This window comes from Xiphophorus maculatus, chromosome 12 (assembly GCF_002775205.1).
Source record: "Xiphophorus maculatus strain JP 163 A chromosome 12, X_maculatus-5.0-male, whole genome shotgun sequence".
Classification (NCBI taxonomy): domain Eukaryota; kingdom Metazoa; phylum Chordata; class Actinopteri; order Cyprinodontiformes; family Poeciliidae; genus Xiphophorus; species Xiphophorus maculatus.
Window position 1 is genome coordinate 18,100,517 of NC_036454.1, and position 20,368 is coordinate 18,120,884.

At 39.2% G+C, this 20,368-nt stretch overlaps 2 protein-coding genes and 1 non-coding gene across 4 annotated transcripts in view; 1 reads left to right on the forward strand and 2 right to left on the reverse strand.

Moving 5' to 3' along the window:
- Nucleotides 1–142: 142 nt before the first annotated feature.
- Nucleotides 143–4,195, reverse strand: gatc (glutamyl-tRNA amidotransferase subunit C). Its single transcript, XM_023343430.1, has 5 exons — nt 3,893–4,195; nt 3,766–3,816; nt 975–1,144; nt 783–886; nt 143–675 (listed from the first exon to the last, which is right to left on the reverse strand). Exons 1-5 carry the CDS (start codon nt 4,061–4,063, stop codon nt 614–616), a joined length of 558 nt encoding a protein of 185 aa, XP_023199198.1. The 5' UTR covers nt 4,064–4,195; the 3' UTR covers nt 143–613.
- A 375-nt stretch (nt 4,196–4,570) lies between these two features.
- trnak-uuu lies at nt 4,571–4,643 on the forward strand. Its single transcript has one exon. It is a non-coding gene; the product is annotated as a tRNA-Lys (tRNA).
- Nucleotides 4,644–5,771: 1,128 nt separating this feature from the next.
- sgsm1 (small G protein signaling modulator 1) overlaps nt 5,772–20,368 on the reverse strand; it is a 57,181-nt gene continuing 42,584 nt past the window's right edge. Inside the window, exons 18-25 of one of the 2 annotated variants that reach the window (XM_023343428.1) lie at nt 14,095–14,166; nt 11,784–12,728; nt 11,467–11,591; nt 10,681–10,763; nt 10,456–10,565; nt 10,253–10,349; nt 9,801–9,968; nt 5,772–7,763 (exon numbers count right to left, since the gene is read on the reverse strand). In XM_023343428.1, coding sequence (XP_023199196.1) covers nt 7,675–7,763; nt 9,801–9,968; nt 10,253–10,349; nt 10,456–10,565; nt 10,681–10,763; nt 11,467–11,591; nt 11,784–12,728; nt 14,095–14,166 — 1,689 coding nt within the window. In that variant the 3' untranslated portion in view covers nt 5,772–7,674. Of the gene's footprint in view, nt 7,764–9,800; nt 9,969–10,252; nt 10,350–10,455; nt 10,566–10,680; nt 10,764–11,466; nt 11,592–11,783; nt 12,792–14,094; nt 14,167–20,368 lie in introns of both variants that reach the window. The other variant, XM_023343427.1, reaches the window with a different exon arrangement.

Below are 20,368 nucleotides of genomic sequence, written 5' to 3' on the forward strand. Positions count from 1 at the left end.
CAAAGAGCTGTAATGTTCTGTATATTGCCAAAAATACAAAGCCCCAAACTGCCCTTTTAAAAATATCTAGTTAATAAATTTTAATTTAAAATCTTGGTCTTGCGCACAACCTGAAAAGAAAAAAATGTGAAACAGATTTTTAATTTTTATTCCTTTATTGTAAAATTAATATTTACAGGCATATTTATAAGAGCTTAAGACATTTGAAGAGTCATCGATCAGATTTCAGTGAGAACGTTGTGTAAAATATGACAACCAACATAACACAACATAACATGTATGTCACTGTGCAATGTACTATCTGTTCTGTCATTACTTTGCATCCTCACAGCTGTAGTCAATGTGTGACGTCAACTTTATGTGAAATGATACTGAAACCCGAACATAATTGTCAACAGGAAGATTTGACTTTTAGCAGAAGCTGAGCCAATAAACCCAGCTGCACATCTCCCAGTTTCTCCCATATTGCTTATGGTTGCAGATAAACTGCAGTAAAGACAATTATGAATGTCTGCCATGTGGTTTCAACCAAGACATGTGACTGAGGAGTATAAGGCAGACACGTACAATTTTCCATTAAAAAAAAAGCAATAAATTATTCACTATCAAGTCTTCAGAATTCCGAGTGTCTGAGGATGGCAGCCCTCTCCTCCCTTTTAGGCAGAGGAATATTCCCTGGTGAAAAGAAAAAGAAAAATCACCATGATTCTGCACTTTCAAACCTAAACATATTCAAGAAGAATCCAGATGCTATCCAATAAATGTAGTCAGACATTTCTTACCTGGTGGTGCAACAAAATATTCTTCCACTGTGTTTTTTGCGAGCTTAAGCAGCTCCTCTGCGCAGTCGCCCTCTGTCACTGTGTCGTCCCTCAGATATAAAGCCCTGAGTGGATGAAACAAAACAATATATAACAAATAGCAATAAGATATTTTTCTATCAGTTCTGCCATTCACAGCTCTCTGCGCAGCACCTGTCCTCCAGAACTGAATCCATCGGTTCGACCCCAGACGTGTCAACAACATGAAGCTGATCAGCAAAACGAATGGCTTTCTCCAAGCACTCCAGCCCCTGCTGGGTCCGGAAATCCACCAAGGCCAGCCGCTCCAGCCTGTCCACCAGGTCAGCAGGGATCTTGGTGGGCTGCAACATTAATGAATGTATGAAATGATGTATGACCACTCTTCTCCACTATCAATGCTATAAAATACTGTATTGGGGAATTACATAAATGTATCTTAAGTCAAATCAAACATGGATCAGTAGCTTGATCCATGTTGTAAAATGCTTAAATGAAGCATTTGTATCTACTAACTATGGGCCTCATGCTTGATCATTAAATAACTTCAGAATTTGTGTAGTGCCTGTTATGCAAAGAGACTTTAATTGGTATAATGTGTGTTTTTTGTGCTGCTCAAAGTTTCAGTGTATAGAATAGCATCTTAACATAAAAACAGAAAAAAGACAAAGTTATATGATTTTGATTTAAAACAAAGAAAATGGAGAAATCACTGAACAAAACTTGAAATGTGTGGAGTAAGGAGTGCCTCTGAGCACAAGACCAGGTCTAAGTGAAACAAATATGATTTCGTATATTTTGATATTTATTTGGTCCTTTTGTCTTGTACAGCTTTGCGAATTTGCATTATATATTTAAACTGAACTAAGTCTTTTTTTCCTCTCACTTACTAGTCTTGTTTGTTTTAATTAGATGATTGGGACGACTTTAGTGGACGAAATATGGCCACCTTGTATGAACTTGTGTCCTTTGCTGCACCTTTCCCGAAATACAACGATTGCCACTTGCAGGTACGTACAAAATTCTTAATAGATCACCAATTTTTTCCGTAGCTCATTTCACAAAACCCAGACTTCTTCAATTTCTTTGTATAGGATTTTATGTGGCAGACCAACACAAAATCATTATTGTGAAGTGCGAAGAAAACGATACAAAATCCTAAAATACCTTTTACAAAACAAAAAATTGTCTGCTGTCTTAATACTTTACAGAACCATATTGTAGTTACAGCTGCAAGTCTTTAAGGAATGTCTCTACAAATTTTGTGCATCTGGAAAATTAACATTTTCTCTCTTCTCTTCCAAAATACCAGCAGTCAATGCAAAGACACTGTCTGTAAGTCTATTCAGAGCTTTTCTTTTCGCTAGTCAAACATCTGGCACACATAGGCCTGTCACGATAGCAAATTTTGCTGAGTGATTAATTGTCTCAAAAAATTATTGCGATAAACGATAATATTGTCTGAAGACCTTTTTACACTGATTTAATTGAAATGACGTAATAATGCATGTGATTTCCTGCCAAAGATAGATACACTTTATTTTCAAAAGAATATTTAACACTGGAACTGATAAACTAAATAAACAAAACAACCAAAAACAAAATGGATTCTCAGTCTCTATTAACAAAAAATGTACTTGATAAAAACTAAACAACATAAAGCCAAAGTGGAAATAAATACTGCATTCAACCAAAAGAGTGCAGATTATGAAGTCTGTATATTATGTTGCCCTTAAGTAATAATTAGATTTAAATAGAGAAGATGGGCACATCGACTACCTGATGCAATAGTTCACACTACATGATTTTTTGCTCCTATTTTTCCCCTTACAACAATCTTAGACCTTTGGTCTTCCTAAGGTTGTGTGGTGTGTTACCGTAGATCCTCGTTGCCGCTCCCATCTAAATCAGGGGTTTTTCCCGACTGGGATCTTAACTCAGCCTGTTGAATGTGACAGGCAGCCAATCAGAAAGCGAGGATTCTCCTCCGTGTTTTCTGAGGGAAAATTATGTCGGGGAATCCCAAACAGCTGACACTGCGCAACCCGAAGTCCAGCGGACGTGGAAACAACATTAATGTTTATTCAACATGTAAAGAATATAGAAATGACAAGAGGAGGAGTTGGAGCGAAATTGCTACCGCAGTTGATAAACCCGGTAACTTTTCAGCTGTTCTTCGTTAACGTGACGTAAATAGGTTCTAATGATTTTCATTCGGTCAGGACTTTACGCTGACACTAGCCACATGCATTGCAGGTAGATTGTAGTAATGCATTGATTAATACCTGGTTTTAAAATTAGTTCACTGGACTTGTAGCCATTATTTTGTGCCCATTGTTGGACACCACAAGGCAGGAACAAATTCGATCGAACCGTTATACCTAGGATTTCTGTCGGCTAATGTGTGGTCTGTCAGGTTTTGAAAATGGGCCGACAATCGGCTGACAGCTCTAAGATCGTGTCGTGTGCGCTGGGCTTTACACTAAGGAAATGAGGAAGGGAGGGTCAGTGGAGAGCACCGGAGTTGAGCCTTTTTTCATTCGGTGTCATCAACAGAAAGAGAAAAAGGTCGGAAGAGACGATAATGCCGATAATTGAAATGACCTCGATAGTTTTAATTTATCGTACGATTAATCGATTTATCGTTTATCGCGACAGGCCTAGGCACACATCAGATTTTCATTTGTAAAATAGATGAAAACCATCAGTCTTTACTCCTCTACTTCACAATTATTCATTACCTTGTGCTCATCATACTGGGTTATTGTCCCAAATGGAAAACTTGCTGTGTTGGGCTATTAAATAAAATCCCAATGTGTGACAAAATGTGAATGAGTTTAAGTTTCTTAAGGCTCTGTAAATGTCCTCCATGTGACAGAACCAGATACAGAGCATGACCTCCTGAACCTTAGGGTCAGTTTATAAGGGTTCTGTGTTTACATGCATGCAACCATGAGGATGTTACCCGAGGAAGCTCCTCTTCTGGTACATGCTCCCATGTTGGCACTTTTGGGACCTGTAAGATAACCATATATAGCCTTAGTAAATAAATAAAATGTTGTAGAATCTATACTATGGTGCATTTGCCTTACCTTTAGATTATGTTGGTGGGAGCTGAGCGGTCTTAAGATTTGGCTTTGCAGACTCCTGGGGCTGCATCTCTTAGTTATGGAGCGAACATTATTTGCCAACAGGTTACATGACGAACCAAGGATTTCCAGGGAAACGACACGAAGCGTTTGAAATGCCAACATCTTTATCATATTTACTCAATCACTTCTGCATATGATCTAAGCGAAAACCGCCACATTGTCTTTGTCCTCTTTTCCAGTAAGGTCAGCCCCACCTAGCTTGCAGCTCTGCTAACAACATGCTAAAGGGGGAAGTAAAACAGAGGCTCATCTGAACGTATTTCCTGTTTCACTGAAAACGTCCGATTTTTAAAAAAATAACTATTGTGTGGATGTCTTTCATAATAAAGACTGTATTTATATAATCGAGATGTTGTTTCTCAAAGTACTAAAAAAGAGGGTTTTAAAGATACCTAAATCAGCTTGAGCTGAAATTGCAGCGATGCTGTCGACAGTTTACCGTTAACGGTCGCTGACATGGCGTGTTAATATTGCCCTGCGTAGCAATTTGAAATGTAAGAGCAAGGGCTATATACAAATCTACATTTAGTCTTTTAATTACAAAGTCAATTATATGAGCGTCAACACCTGGTCGATAGGATTTTGAAATCGAGTGACGACTTAACATTGACTAAGAGCGCCCGGATAGCTCAGTCGGTAGAGCATCAGACTTTTAATCTGAGGGTCCAGGGTTCAAGTCCCTGTTCGGGCGTGTTTTTTCTGTTTTAAGGTAGAAACTGTTAAATGGTTTGTTATTTATTGTCCAAGAACAAATGATGACGGTGAGACGTGGTTTCTTACCATTTACACTGCAAGCATTGTAAGAAACCGTTTCTTACAATTTATATTTATATTTCCAGCATTCTGCAACTTTTTGATGTCTGCTTGGTTTAACACGCTTGATTAAAAATATTTAGATAATTAGCAAGACTCCTACGGAAGAGGATTAGGGCCACCGAAAAAAAAAAAGAATTCTTTAATTATTTAATCTCAGAATTAAATTCTTAATTTTTGTCAGAATTCTGACTTTAATCTCAGAATTCTGACTTTAAACTCAGAATTCTGACTTTAATCTCAGAATTCTGACTTTAATCTCAGAATTCTGACTTTAAACTCAGAATTCTGACTTTAATCTCAGAATTCTGACTTTAATCTCAGAATTCTGACTTTAAACTCAGAATTCTGACTTTAATCTCGGAATTCTGACTTTAAACTCAGAATTCTTTTTTTTTTTTTGGTGGCTCTAATTCTCTTTCGTAGGACTCTGAACTTAACTGCATGCTAAGGAGGCATTTTAACAATTTGAAAGAGGTGTGATGAACCAGGGACACATCTAAAAGTTGCAGCACAAAGCTGAGTATTGGATTTTGACATCTGTTTGAAAAAAATATTTTGGATATTTATTTACCAAAGATCTATGATAGATTAAGAGTAAGAACAATAAACTCCCATCTTATTTTTAAATCAAAAACAGACAGAAACAATAAATATCACTATTAATATGTCTAAACACTATTTCTACCATTTCAAATCGAATTTCTCTTAAGTTTCTAATGTGTTCATAAGGGTATCAATCCATTCATTGTCTATAGGGGCTCATTCTCAACTCATAGTGAGGGTCACTGTGAACAGGTCACCAGTCCATCATAAGGCTTCATATTGACCTTTAAGCCAATCTTTCCCCTCTATCAAACAACAATTTAAGAATAATAACTTATTCTAAGATACTGAACACCCCTTTAAATGTGTGGACCATTCTTCCCCCTTTAGTTTCAGTTTGAATAAAACAGTTAGTAAAACAGACATAACAATGTGATTTGGAAAAATAATTATTCCATTTTTATTTTTTATTATAAGAACATAGACCATTCAATATATATGTGTGTATATATATGTTAAGTGCTATTTAATCTGATTGTTTTATAGTGCACATTTAAAATTGGCCACAAAATAAAAATATCAGCTTTACAAACAAAGCAGCATCCAGAAAAGAAAACTAGCTGACTAAATAAGTACTTTGGCTTTAGAATGTTACAATAAATAAATAAAAAGTTCATCTGAAAGCACTTGGAATCCACAAAGAAGTACTAGTAATAAATGTGAATAAACCTACTACATTCATGAAACAACAACAAGTGTCTGAAGTTTTAGGCTATGTATGACAGGCATTGACTTGCATGAACCATTAGGAACTGGAATATAAATATGTCAAAAATTATGTAATTGCTACTCATATCAACAAACCAATTGTCGTTTTTCGCAGCGATGAACAGCAGCTGTTGCTAGGTTAGGGTGGCTAAATATGGCCGCTGCCTCGTCTGTCTTTTCTGTTTAATGAGGAAATTAAAGTCTGATTGAACAAGCAGGCACCAGACAATGCAAGACAATACAAAAACAAAAGTAAGTAACTCACTCAACTGACAAAATAAGCTGAAGATCACGAAACAATGCAAAACAATTCACAAGGATTGTGAAATTAGGCCCGTCTTTTCATATACACACCTCGGTGTGAATTTCGGACCACACACTCATTAGTCACCGAAGTATCAGGTTATGAGCTCACAACATATTCTGAACACAATTTTCTCTGAGGACACAACAAATACAAAAATAAACAAACTGGCAGAAAACGCAGTTTTAGAACACTTAAAACGCTATATTTTCTGTAACACTGACTTGCAAAAGTACTAATACCCCTTCAACTTCAATCAAATTCAATGCATTTTATTGAGTTTTTAAATGTTAGACCAACATAAAGTCCTGTGTAATTTTGAAATGAAAGAAAATAACGAATAGTGTGGATTTATATTCAGCCTTGCAGAATTTGTAGAACCACATTTTGCAACGTCTTGTGAGCTGCTCAGTATTCTGCTTCATGCTGATTCCTGCAACTCCTATAAAGTTACTCTTGTCTCTGATTTAATGCTCCTCTTGTTAATTTAAGTGGGCGTCACACACATGATCAAAGCTTAGGATATTATTTTATGACAGAATCCTGCTTTAAATTTCTCCACAGCTACTTGTTGTGTTTTTAGGTCTGTTGTGATGCTGCTTATTCACTTTTTATTTGCAATAAACCGTGACAAATGTCTGATTTTCCTTCCACAACAAAATCATGTGAGACTTTCCATTGGTCCATCAGATAAAATTAAAATAAAATACATTAAAGTTTGCAGTGGAATGCGACAACAATGTTCAGGGGTGTGAATACTTTAGCAAGGTAATTACACAAAGTTTAAAGCAACATGAGACTGACTTTGGAAGGCGATTGTGTTAGATTTCTGGCTACCAGACAGATTCTTAAATCAATTAATGAGGTTAACGTTTAAATGTTTGCATGTAAATAATATTAAAAAAAAACATATCTGTAATCTTATTTTGTTAAGGGATGACTTGTAATTAGTTTTTTAAATAGTTGGCTATTAAAATAATTCATGGAGCAGTATCACAATCTATTATTCTCATAAATATAGTCTCTGTTTGAATTCAGCTTTGCGTTTTGGCATGAAATGTGCAACTAGAATGTCTTTATCCTAAAATATTAAGTGCACTCGGATCGACACAGTTCTCATAGTGCTGACAGGACAAACACCACAGAGGATAGTCCATAAGGCTCATAGCAGCAACCTGTGAATGTAAAGACCTTGTGTAGATTGTAGTATATGAATTCATATGCGTTATACTGTTGTGCTACTACAGCCGACTCTTCTTTACATGGAAGGAAAGGAGGACGAAAGCAACAATCACTTGTTTTCTATCAGTATCTGCACTTTGCACACCAGATCTCTGGCCAGGGTCAAAATCTGCTTGATGTTGTGGTGCTCAGCCATCTCTGAAAGACAAAAACAGAGTGGAACATCAAAGCTTTGCATAATTAACCGTATCCAAAGGCTTTTCCCTCACTCTCTCAAGATTTTAGTTGGTTTAATAGAGCAGAGCTTGTTCTGGGTAAATGTTTGGATGAGTGTGTAGTTGGATCGCACACACTGGGATGAATTACACCTATGAGTCACTGTGTAATTACACTCAGCTGTTGATAAAACAAAAGTTTGACTGAAAATCCGATTTTAAACTGAAATACTGCATTTTTCTAAACCCAATTAGGGTAAGGTGCAGTTTTCACGATTTAACCCTAGAAATCAACAGAAAGAGCAACAACCCAAATATGAATAAATTTTGGCTGCTCAGATAAAAGACATTTAAAAGGCTTAGAGAGCCAGAAAATCTACCATCTTGCAAAAGGTAGATTTGTAAAACCAAGGTAGTGATTCTGATTTTCTTTATTTTGGCCAATAATCTGCAGGGAAAATGAGCTAAATAAAAAAAAAACAGAGCAGACCATAATTTTATAACCTCCAATGTTTGCCTGGGAAATGGTTCAACCTCTGCACAAACTTCTCCGTGTCTCAGAGATTCAAACTGGACCGATGATCTGCTGACTGACGCCCGTTTTCCTGTTTGGTAAATCAACTCAGCTAATCAAACATCATCAGCAGCATCATGTTTTTCATCAGCAAGCAGAATGGAAGCAAACTGAGCCTCGACAGTAACAAGATGAGAAATGTGGATGAGACTCTTACTGTTACATGCGTTGTGAGTCGTCTTACTGTCTAAGCAAATCAATCTAAGCCTCATTTGGATTTACACTGTGAAAAAATATATTTCTATTGTATTTCCATATATAGTTTTTCTATCTTTTTCTTTACTTGCAGTGATATTTTTAGATTATTAGAAAAAATGCATTAGAGAAGAGTAATGTAACAAACAGTTTTCAAAGGATAATTTTATAATCCAAACCAACCTGTCCCTATGTGAAAAAAGTTATTGTTCTCTTTGTTAAATCATGAATTAATGTTTGTTTTAAAAAGCAGAAAATCTAGAAGGTGAATATCCAACAATTCATGAAACAAGCAAAATGAAACTTCTGGTGTGACCTAGTCAAATTCCTGAATCAAATCTGTGTGAGATGCTACAGCATGATCTTAAACGGGTCGTTTATGTTTCAAAACCCTTCAATGGTGATGAGTTGAAGCAATTTAGCAAAAGTGTGTAAGAGAGTCGAATTTTCTGCATGCCGATGTAAAACTCGTTTATTTTACATGCCAGATGACAGTTAATGTCGCCAAGGGTGGAACAACAACTTATTAGGTTTGTGGAGAAATTACTTCTTCACATGATGCCAGGCTGCTTTTGGCACCATAATTGAAATTGTCACTAAGTACCGCCTTTTGTATTTACTAAGGTTGATAACATGAAACACTTAAGAGTGACAAAAAAAAACCAAAAACAAAAACTGAAGAAATCTGTGAGGGGACAAATATGAAACGTGCAGGGAATCGTTTCTGTGCAGGATTAACAGCATGTATCAAGTAGAAGCTGTACTGACACAAATAATGTTCCTTTATTAGATGTCTACAGACATCTAATAAAGGAACATTATTTGTCTATAGACATCTATTATCTCAAAGCATAGTAATAGTGGAAAAAGGATATCAGCTTTGGGAAGATCAAGGTTTAATTTTTATATTTTTGCAGACTATGATCTTTAGCATTTACTGAAATGATATGTAACAAGTTCGAAGAGCCTGGGGAGAGTCAGCTGACGACTTGGTTCTCAAATAATAAAAGGTTTATTGCTCTGTCCAGGTTGGAAGTAATACTGGCGCTGTACTGGTCTGACTTGATGAAGGAAGACCAAAGCCAAAGAAGCTGAGCTCAAACTTAAACTCTCAAAACCCCAAATTTATTACAAATGTATTTAGTTTTTGGTTTGTTTCCTTTACCTACATTTTTGTTACTTTTAACAAAGTTGATTCCACTGCACAGGAGCATGTGTTAAGAACATTAGCTAGAAGGTGACTAGCTTTACCATTGAAGAACTTGATGATGTCTGTGAAGTCCATGTTGTTCTCCAGGATGATGTCCCTGTATACCTCCACCAGAGCAAGGGCAATGAAGAGCACAAAGTGACTTGATGAGGCGTACTTGGCGGCCCAAATGGTTTCCCAGACAGCAAACACGTCATCATAAACCAGCTCTGGACAGAAAGCACAAAGAAACAGAGGTTTGGCATGTTTGTTCAGAGCTTTATCCATTTCTTTATTCTGTTTACTTGATTAATCTTTTATACTTACGATTGCTCCAATTACTTCTTTTTACTCTACTTGTGTTATTAAATTTGTTTTATTTTTTTAACCTTTAACTGCACTTGCTCAACTGCAGCAAATATTTGACTAAAAACAGAAAAGGCTCTAATCACTTCTTTGATGCTTCTCTCCTTCTAATAGACGCCGACTCTGTTAGCCTGAGCCGTTACATCACCTCGTTTGAAGTCGAGCAGAAACCAGCGGTAGCAGAAGTAGAAGTGGGTGTAGTCTCCGTTCTGGTGCATGAGCTCAAACAGCTCAGAATCCAGGATCTAAAGCCAGAAAGAAAGAGACAAAAAAACCAAAAAAATAAAACTAGGCGATGATTGGATTTGCTGGCTATTATAGTAATCTATTATAAAACTCTAGCTGCGTCACCTGGATTAGAGAGCGCATGTTCGCAAAGTGAGTATCCATGGCTCCTCCGTGTGGAAAGTTCTGATTCATTCTCTTCATGAGTTTACTGAAACAGCTGAAAGCTTTGGCCTCTGAGAGGAGGACAGAGAGAGGGAAAGTGAGCTTGCCAAGTCTTTATTGCAGCTGAGAATATCACTGTAAAAATACATCAACTAAATGGGAGCAGGGAGGAGAGTTTTGACTCACCGTCATCGAGAATGACTAAAAGAGGAGCCAGCAGGTCACACATTCCCTGTACGTATCCGATGTCCAGGTGCCTCCAGATGTAGCTGTGAATATGCAGCGTAGAGAGCTGACCTTAACCCCATGTGACTGCTTCTTACTCTGACTCACACTCTCTCTGCAGATTTAGAGGCATTCTGCAGACTACTACTCTGACACTGGAGATAAGAGTTTCAAAACCAATATCCATCATTGAACAAGTCAATGACGTTTGTGGCTGAAAAGCTAATAGCTGGAAATATAAAACTTTTAGACTTTAGGAGAGAGCAAACTTGCAAACTGCATCACATGTTCTCATGGTGCAACCGCAAACTTCAGTCTATGTAATAGTGCAAAATAAAGCGGAGAATAATTGTGAAGGGGAAGGAAAACTGTGCACAGTTTTAAAAATATGTTGGTATCCCGAGTAGCTCCAGTGTGAGTTATTTTCCATGACTCTTCTTGTGTTTTTAACAAGTAACGGTTTCATAAATCTTAAATTATATTATAAAGAATAAAATCTGAATTTAAAATATCGAACTACACATGTTGAAATGAAAAACTAAATCCTTAAGAGTCTTAAGTTGCCAAGCCATTTTTACTGAACATGCAGTACTTATTGGAAAACTTGTTTTCAGCAGAAAAAACTTCCTAAATGGACTATTTTGTTTTTGTCAGTCAGAAAAGTTCAAATGATTGAGCTTCATAATGTGAGAAAGCATTGCTGTAATCTATTATTCGATTATGCCCCTGCAGGGGTCGCTGTTTTACCTGCACATGACGTTGCGCAGCTTCTCCAGGTTGGCTGGAGTGAAATACCAGTAATTCCTGTCACACCGCTGGACATCTTTCTCAATGCGGTGCAGATTTAGTGTGTATAAATCCAAAAGCTCTTGCTGTAACAAATATAATTATGACAGTAAATAAAATAAATGTATTATCTGGTTGACTTATAGCGCAATAAATCAGCAGTTATCAAATTATTTCAAGCTGGAGGTTTTTTAAAATGCCCTCCTCAGTGTTTCCTGAACTCAATTTGAGAACCACTGCTGTGAATAAATGTAGACTCGTAAAGATGGTGTGCATACAGAGTAAGGGCTCCCAGTTGCTCCCTGAGAGGTCACTTCATTCTTTGTGTTTTCGTCGGCTGGAAGAGAGTCGAAGGGAGGGTAAAGGCTCTCCATCTCCGGCTCCGACAGGATGGACTCTGTTCCTTCGGGACTGAGCTTTTCTACCTCCTGCTTCAGATCCGCAGGAGTTGCTGAATCCTCAGAGAAGGACGAAGTCTCACAGTGTCCTCTCCTGCTCCAGGGTGCCATGGAAACCTTGGCCTTGGGGATCTCCTCCATTTCTATGGCTGAAGGAGACTCGTCAGACTCAGTCAAAGCCTGGGTCTCGTCTTTCTGAGACGAGCTGTGAACTCCTCCCGATATTGAGGCGCCCAGAATCTGTTCCTCCTCACATTCCTTAAGACTTTTTGATTTTTCTTTATCTTGAGAAAATGTGACGGTTGTGTTTAATTTTTCCATATCTTTAATTAGTGTCACGTTTTTTTCTTTGTGTTTGGAAGCTTCCTCAGTCTTCAGTGGAACATGTTTCTGAGGACTTTCTTTAATGTTCATTTTTGGGTCTTTTTCTTCAAAACTTTCTCCTTCCTTTTTCACATTTCCAGACTTTGTGCTGTCCTGTGTTCCAGGATTCCATTTGACGCCTTTGTCCTTCTCTTCACTCGCCACCTGACTTTCGATTGTCAACGCTTCAGCCTCTCCCACTGCAGCTTTGGCAGAGCTCTGCGACATCGGAGGCGCAGCTGTGGATCTCTGGGACGCATCAGGTGCGGAGCTGTCCTCTGTGCTGAAGGAGCCGTCTGAGAGGCCAGAGGTGATGGAGAAGTTTCGTGAAGAAGGATGCCCAGAGTCGGGAGAGCTTGACTCGTTTTGCACAGCTCCGTTGGGCATCTTCGGCAACTGTTTGGCCTCTTCAGTCTTGGACTCCGACTCTGGCTGGTCCAGCTCCTCTACGGACTCAAACACCTGAAAGAACAAGCCAAAGGGAAGCAGACTACTCCAGGGGAAGGGATGGGAGGATGTGAAGAACTAGCAGGAAGGAGAATGCAAAACATTGGTTCAAAGTGTCTAGATTAAATGCATAGTTTAGACATTTACAGTAGGTGCAACAGTTTCTGATAGTGATTTCAAGAAGCCAGACCTTTTTGGGATCTTTTAAAATGGTTTTCTAGGTAAAAAAAAAAAAGAAGATTTTTTTGGACTTTCTTTAGTCCTTCTTCACTTATTTTCTCTCCAACACTTATTGTCAATAATAAAAGCACGTTGCTTAAAATAGAGAAAAGTGGGCAATGAAGATGTTTCAAGGCTAAAAGCCGTCTACAGGATATTAACATCTGATAATCATGTCTCAAAGAAAAGAAAAAAAGCTCTTACTCTGTCACCCTTCAGTTGATCAATTCTTTATTCAGTTAATAGCACATCAGGCATCACCTTGTTGATGGTAAAATATTATCCTATAACAATCAGGAAATTGTAAATTGACTCCCAAAGGACTTCTGCAGCCTTACCAGATAAATACAGAGCAAACAGCTGGTACACAAATTCATCCATTTTCAGCTCGACTGGTGACAAGACAAAACTCTAACATCTGAATTTCTTCTGATCAGTGACTGCACCATTATGTGATCACTAAGACTGCACTGGAAAAAAAGTGCTGGATTCTACTGGCAACCATTTGTAAATCTCAGGTTTAAAGTAAGGATTCACGTTCTCTAACCAATGCAAAAAGAGAGAAACTATCGTTTTACTGTAACAATGGCTGCTCACGGCAGGCAGACCTAGACAAACTTTACAAAAAGTAAAGCTTGACCACAAAACTGCGATTGGTGCATCGCTGATTTAACACAGTCACATTCACACAAACAAGTGGTCACACGTCTTTGGGTTCAGTTTCTTACCCAAAGACATTTAAACATGGAAAAACTCATTGCTTCCAACTAAGAGAATCACTTTTCTCCACGGAGAAGAGTGATTCTCTTCTCACCCCAGTCACTCTGTTATCTTTGTTATTTTTCACAAATGAACCTAAATATATAAGAAAACCTGTAAATGTCTATGTGATCACAAGCAATAAAAAAACCTAAAAATCCAAGTTGCCCTTTAACATGCAACCACAACACTGGTTCATCTCTCAGTAAATGGGCTCCAGAAACAAACGTTACAGAAATTAAAGTTCCTCCGGAAGAAAAGCTTCATCAAGGACATTTTAAAAGAACACAAAAAGTAGTCTGCCTCTGAGAATGATGATCATTGCAGAATAAATGTAAAGTTTGTATTTAGCTTCTGTGTGAACAGAGTCAACAAAGGAATTGACCGAGTTGGTGTTTTATACCTGTGTGCTGCTGCTGGAATCACTCTGGAGGCGAGCCAGACTCTCCCTGTCTGAGCTGTGAGATGAATGAGACTGGAATAAAGGTCCACAGGAGAAATGGTCATTTCTGTGTTGTTAAAAGCAACAAAATAAGTGCAGCTAAAGAATGTAAAAAGTATTTTCTTTTCTCTGACGTCCAACCCCCCTAGCATGTAAAAGGAGCACTCATTCTTTGTTTGATGTGTATACAAAATAAGTAAAATCATTTAGGTTAAAGGAGGTGGACTTTTGTTGGGGCTTTTTTGCCTCATGAAAAAATATGTAAAGCTCTTGAAGGAAATTTTTTTCCCCACACTTGAAATCCTAGAATGGGGATTGATTTTCTTTTTACATTTTCTTTTTTACATATCTACAAATAGAGGAGCACATTTTCTTTTTACAAAAAGTGCAAAATGCTTTGCATGTTTTGAAGGGAGAGTGTTTACTTTAATGTCCATAATCAAGATGTCAACTCTACAATCTAGATGAAAGTATTTTTGCTTCATGTGCTTATAAAATAATATGCTCACTAAAACATAGTGAAAGTTATGTCAAACAAGCCTCTTCACCCTTTGCTAAACAGGTATTTATAAAAAGGAGCATAGTTTTATGTAGTTAACTATTCTCATTAATGATGTGAATAAACATGCTAAAAGTTAAAGTTTAGCTATTTATGAGTCATCTTCAAATATAGCCTTTTATCTGAAGAACTTTTGTTATTATTTACATTTATTACGGTTGTGATTTCCATTTATACCACAAATAATCAAGCAGGTTATTTACCCCTAAACACATTGGTTTTAGCTCTGAGTGACTTCCTGTTCACAGATAACATCTACTGGAGTCATATAGCCACAAACGTACAGCAACACTATAAGCAGGTGTTACGGCCCCTGGCCTCTTGAGGCTGTGCAGGCTTTGTTTTTTTTCTATTATGCAGGATCAGCTGTGCGGGCACAGTTTTCTGATTGGCTGCCTAGAAGCTGCAGGAGAGCAGCCACCCCATTGGAGCAGCAAAGCCAATCAGACGTTGATGAGACCCACCTGTATCATATAAAAGACATCCGAGTTCATTCCTCCAGTGGGGCAGCTAGCAGGAAGAGGTTGTGTACAGCTGACCCCCACCTTCTGTGTTTTGTGACTGTTTGTGGACAGTTTGAGCAATTTTGTTCTTGTTTCTTTTGTTAAGTAGTGAATCTGCCTTAGATAAACTTTGAACAAGCTAGAGGCTTGTGTTTGGGAGGTTTTTGGTGCTCCCCTTTGTTCTTTCTTTTTGGTTGTTTTGAGTTACTTTAGACTGATGTGTTTGCACATCTTATTTAATTTGCACTCAGTGTTTTCTGCGTTTGTTGGTTCTTTACTTTTGTTTAATTGGCTTAAGTTGTATTGTGTTTTGTGAAAACCATCTTTTGTAATAAATCATTCTTTCATTCCACTTTTATCTCTGGACACATTTTATGTTGCCGCCCCTGGACCCCTAGACCTAAGGGGGCGTAACATAAGTGGGGGCTCGTCCGGGATCCTCGTTAAGAGGATCCCTCTGTTCAGAGTTAGAAGAGGAACATTTTTGGTTGTCTGTATCCAGCAACTATGTCAGGTACATTCAGTCTGGAGCACTTTTTAGCCGATCCCTCTCTTGAGCTTATTGATAGCTGCCGCAAGAATGAATTGCTGCAAATTGTGGAGTACTTTCAGCTGCAGGTCCCAAAACAGGTCCTTAAAGGTGACCTAAAGGCTCTGATAGTGGATAAGTTGGTGGAAATTGGGGTGATCAAAGAGCCTGATCTGCCTGAGGCTGCTGCGGTGCCAAGCCGAGAGACCCTGTCTGTGGAGGACTTCAAAGATGGTCCTAGTGCGGAAGCAGCAGTGAGTGACCGGGGAAAGACACCTCGCACACTCCCTCGCTATGATCCACTGTCTTCTGTGAGTTCAGAAGGACGAGATGGAGCTCGTTTGAAGGTGCGGTTGGCACGTCTCCAAATGGAGGCTGAGGAAAAAGCCCAGGACAGAAAAGCTCAGCTGGAGCTTGAGGTCAGGAGACTGGAAATAGAGGCTGATAAAGCTATAAAGCTGCGCAAACTTGAGCTGGAGGCCCAGACTCGAGCGCCCTCTGCCTCTGTCACACCCGGTTCCACCTCCATGTCTGCTATGCCATTTGACATCAGTAAGTGTATTTCTTTAGTACCTGCTTTTAGAGAATCTGAGGTGGACACATACTTTGCAGCATTTGAACGCATTGCGGGTGCTTTGCAATGGCCTAGGGAAACCTGGCCACTCTTGTTACAATGTAAGTTTTCTGGTAAAGCTCAAGAGGTGTTGGCAGCGCTCCCTTTAAAAGATAGTTTAGACTATGATCTGGTTAAAGCTGCTGTCTTACAAGCCTATGAGTTGGTCCCAGAAGCTTATAGACAGAAGTTTCGACAGCAGAAGAAAACTACTGGACAAACGCATGTTGAGTTTGCCAGAGAGAAATCCATTCTCTTTGATAAGTGGTGTACTGCATCCAGGGTAAATAAGTATGAGACATTACGTGAGCTAATATTGCTAGAAGACTTCAAGAAGTGCATTCCAGATCGGGTGGTGGTGTACCTAAATGAACAGAAGGTGACTACTTTGGCATCTGCTGCTGTTCTGGCTGATGAGTATGCTCTTACCCATAAGTCATCCTTCACTTTTAATGAAAAGTCACCTACTAGCTCTGTACCACAGTCTCAGATGGTTAAGACCACGGTTCCAAAAGAAAGCCGAGAATGTTTTTATTGTCACAAACCTGGACATGTCATCGCTGATTGTTTAGCTTTAAAACGCAAAACACAGTCAAATTCTAAACAAACTAAAGGTGTTGGTTTTGTGAAAAAAGAACCCCGTAATAAGAGCGTTGGTTGTGGTGACAAATTACCTGATCCCTGTTTTGTACCATTCATTTTCGATGGCTTAATCTCATTGACGGCTGATCCCTCTGATTTGAAGCCAGTACGTATCCTGAGAGATACTGGAGGTTCCCAGTCAGTCATTCTCGCAAATGTTTTACCGTTCACACATGAGAGTGCCTGTGGTTATAACTCTGTTCTGAGGGGGATAGAGATGGGCTACGCTCCAAGACCAGTCCACAGAGTTTACATAAAATCCAAACTTGTCACTGGCTTTTTCCCTGTTGCTGTCTGCCCGGAGTTACCCATAGATGGGGTGGCTATGCTAATGGGAAATGACATTGCTGGAGGTTTAGTACTTCCCAGTCTGGAAGTTTTAGACAATCCTTTAGATCAGATAACCCCAGACTCTTCAGACCCTGGGTTGTACCCAGCCTGTGTGGTCACCCGTGCACAAGCACGCAAGGATCGGGATATTTCAATTTCTGATTCTGTTCTGATGTCTCCATTTTCCAGTGAGGGCGACGCACAAACCAAAAGTAACAGCATCTCGTTACTTCCAGATTTGGTGGAGCTGGAGGAGCCTTGTCCACTCTTGGAGAAAACATCCATCCCCCTGACCAGACAACACTTGTCATCTGCTCAACAAGCTGATGAAACATTACAAAGATGTTTCAGAAATGTGGTAAGTGCTGAACAAGCCAATAAAGAGAAACAAGCTTACATTGTGGAACAAGGTGTTTTAATGCGTCAGTGGTCTTCATCAGGTGCAGGAAGCTCAGATTGGAGTAAGGTTAAACAGATTGTTATACCAACCGCCTATAGACAGAAAATTCTATCTCTGGCTCATGAAAGCCAGTGGTCTGGTCACTTAGGCATTACCAAAACATACCAACTTCTGTTAAAGCACTTTTTCTGGCCTGGTATGAAACGTGACATTTCAAATTTCTGTCGTAGTTGTCATGTGTGCCAAATTGCTGGTAAACCAAACCAGGTAATACCACCTGCTCCATTGTGTCCTATTCCAGTGATAGACCAACCATTTGACCATGTCATAGTAGACTGTGTTGGACCTTTACCCAGAACAAAGTGTGGAAATCAATATCTGATCACAATTATGTGTGCTGCAACGCGATTCCCTGAAGCCATCCCTTTGAATAAGATTACAGCCAAAGCTGTGATTAAAGCTCTGACAAAGTTCTTCTCTGTGTTTGGTTTACCTAAAACCCTACAAACAGATCAAGGAACAAATTTTCAATCAAAGTTGTTCAAGCAAGTAGCTAAAACCCTAAACATTAAGCATGTTGTTTCCTCTGCTTACCACCCAGAGTCCCAAGGTGCTTTAGAACGATGGCATCAGACCTTAAAGTCGATGCTACGCAAGTACTGTCTGGAAACTGGTAAAAGTTGGGATGAGGGGGTTCCATTTGTATTGTTTGCTGCTAGAGAGGCTGTTCAAGAATCCCTTGGCTTTAGTCCAGCGGAGTTAGTATTTGGACACACACCCCGTGGCCCTTTAAGAGCCTTAAAAGAAACTTTTTTAGTTCCTGAAGAATGTTCCAAGACAAGTGTGACTAAGTATGTGCAAGCCTTTCGTGAGCGCCTGTGTCAAGCTAATGCTCATGCTAAGAAGCATCTAGCTGACTCTCAAAGAAAAATGAAAAACCACTATGATAAAACATCTGTCAAAAGAGTTTTTCATGTAGGAGATCAGGTTATTGCACTCCTGCCTGTTCCTGGCTCGGCTTTGTCTGCCAAATTTGATGGCCCTTATGAAATTCTAGAGAAAATAGGGGAGAATGATTATGTCATTGGTACCCCTAATCGGCGGCGCAAAACCCGTGTCTGCCATGTGAACATGCTTAAATTATACCACTCTCGACCTGCACCAGAACCTAGTGGGGGGTGTGCTCCAGTGGCGGTCACAACTCAACTAGAAATAGGTGAGGTAAACAATGCTGATGGCCTAAGAATGAATTATCCTCTCTGTTCTAGCCCCCGCCTTACAAATTCAGAGATGCTAAAATCCCTGCAGAGCCAGCTTGACCACTTATCCCCTGAACATCAAAAGGATGTAATGGTCCTCATTAATGAATACCAATGTTTATTTAATGATATACCAACACGTACAACTGTTCTAGAACATGACATAGATGTTCAAAATGCAAAACCCATCAAACAGCATCCTTATCGTGCTAATCCCACAAAACGTTCCTTAATGAAACAGGAAACTGAATATCTGATGGAACATGGTTTAGCCAAACCTAGTCAAAGTCCCTGGAGCTCACCTTGCTTGTTAGAAACCAAATCAGATGGTTCACCACGCTTTATCACTGACTTTCGTAAGGTAAATTCTGTCACTGTACCTGATGCCTATCCTCTCCCCAGGATTGAAGACTGTGTGGACAATATTGGAGCTGCAAAATACGTTACAAAGTTGGACCTTCTTAAGGGTTATTGGCAAGTCCCTTTGACTGAAAGGGCTTCCAACATTTCAGCTTTTGTGACCCCAGATGACTTTTTGCAATACACTGTTATGGCATTTGGTATGTGTAACGCTCCAGCTACTTTTCAGAGACTGATAAATACAGTACTGCGTGGCATCTCCAACTGCAGTGCGTATTTAGATGACTTGGTGGTGTATACTGAAACCTGGCAGGAACATTTGCAAACACTATATCAAGTATTTCACAGTTTGGCCCAAGCTTCCTTGACCCTTAACCTTGCTAAGTGTGAATTTGGCAAGGCCACAGTGACATATTTAGGCAGAGAGGTGGGGCAAGGCCAAGTCCGTCCCCTCAACGCTAAAGTTGTAGCAATTAATGATTATCCCACACCCAAAACACGCCGTGAACTACGTAGATTTCTGGGCATGGTTGGCTATTACCGGAACTTTTGCAGAAATTTCTCCTCAGTAGTTCAACCATTAACCAATCTACTCAGCCCAAAGACTGATTTTGTTTGGTCAGAGAAATGCCAGAATGCTTTTGAAAGTGCTAAGTTTCTTCTTTGTCACACACCAGTACTAGCTGCACCTGATCTGACCCGACCTTTCAAGCTGGAGGTGGATGCCAGCGCTGTTGGGGCTGGTGCAGTGCTAATTCAGGAAGATTTGCAGGGTTTAGATCATCCTGTTTGCTATTTCTCTCGCAAGTTCAACAGACATCAACTGAACTATTCCACCATTGAAAAAGAAACCTTGGCTCTGTTGTTGGCTCTTCAGCACTTTCATGTCTACCTTGGTTCCAGTAGTTTACCGATTGATGTATTCACAGATCATAATCCACTAGTATTTCTTTCTCGCATGTATAACCACAACCAGCGCCTTATGCGGTGGGCATTACTGTTGCAAGAATACCACCTAAATATTCGGCATAAGAAAGGGG

Coding starts and splice junctions, on each gene's coding strand:
- gatc (XM_023343430.1), bottom strand. CDS start 4,063: ATGATAAAGATGTTGGCATTTCAAACGCTTCGTGTCGTTTCCCTGGAA. Junction 3,817..3,892: donor CCCACCAACATAATCTAAAG/GTAAGGCAAATG, acceptor GTTATCTTACAG/GTCCCAAAAGTGCCAACATG. Junction 887..974: donor GATTCAGTTCTGGAGGACAG/GTGCTGCGCAGA, acceptor TCATCCACTCAG/GGCTTTATATCTGAGGGACG.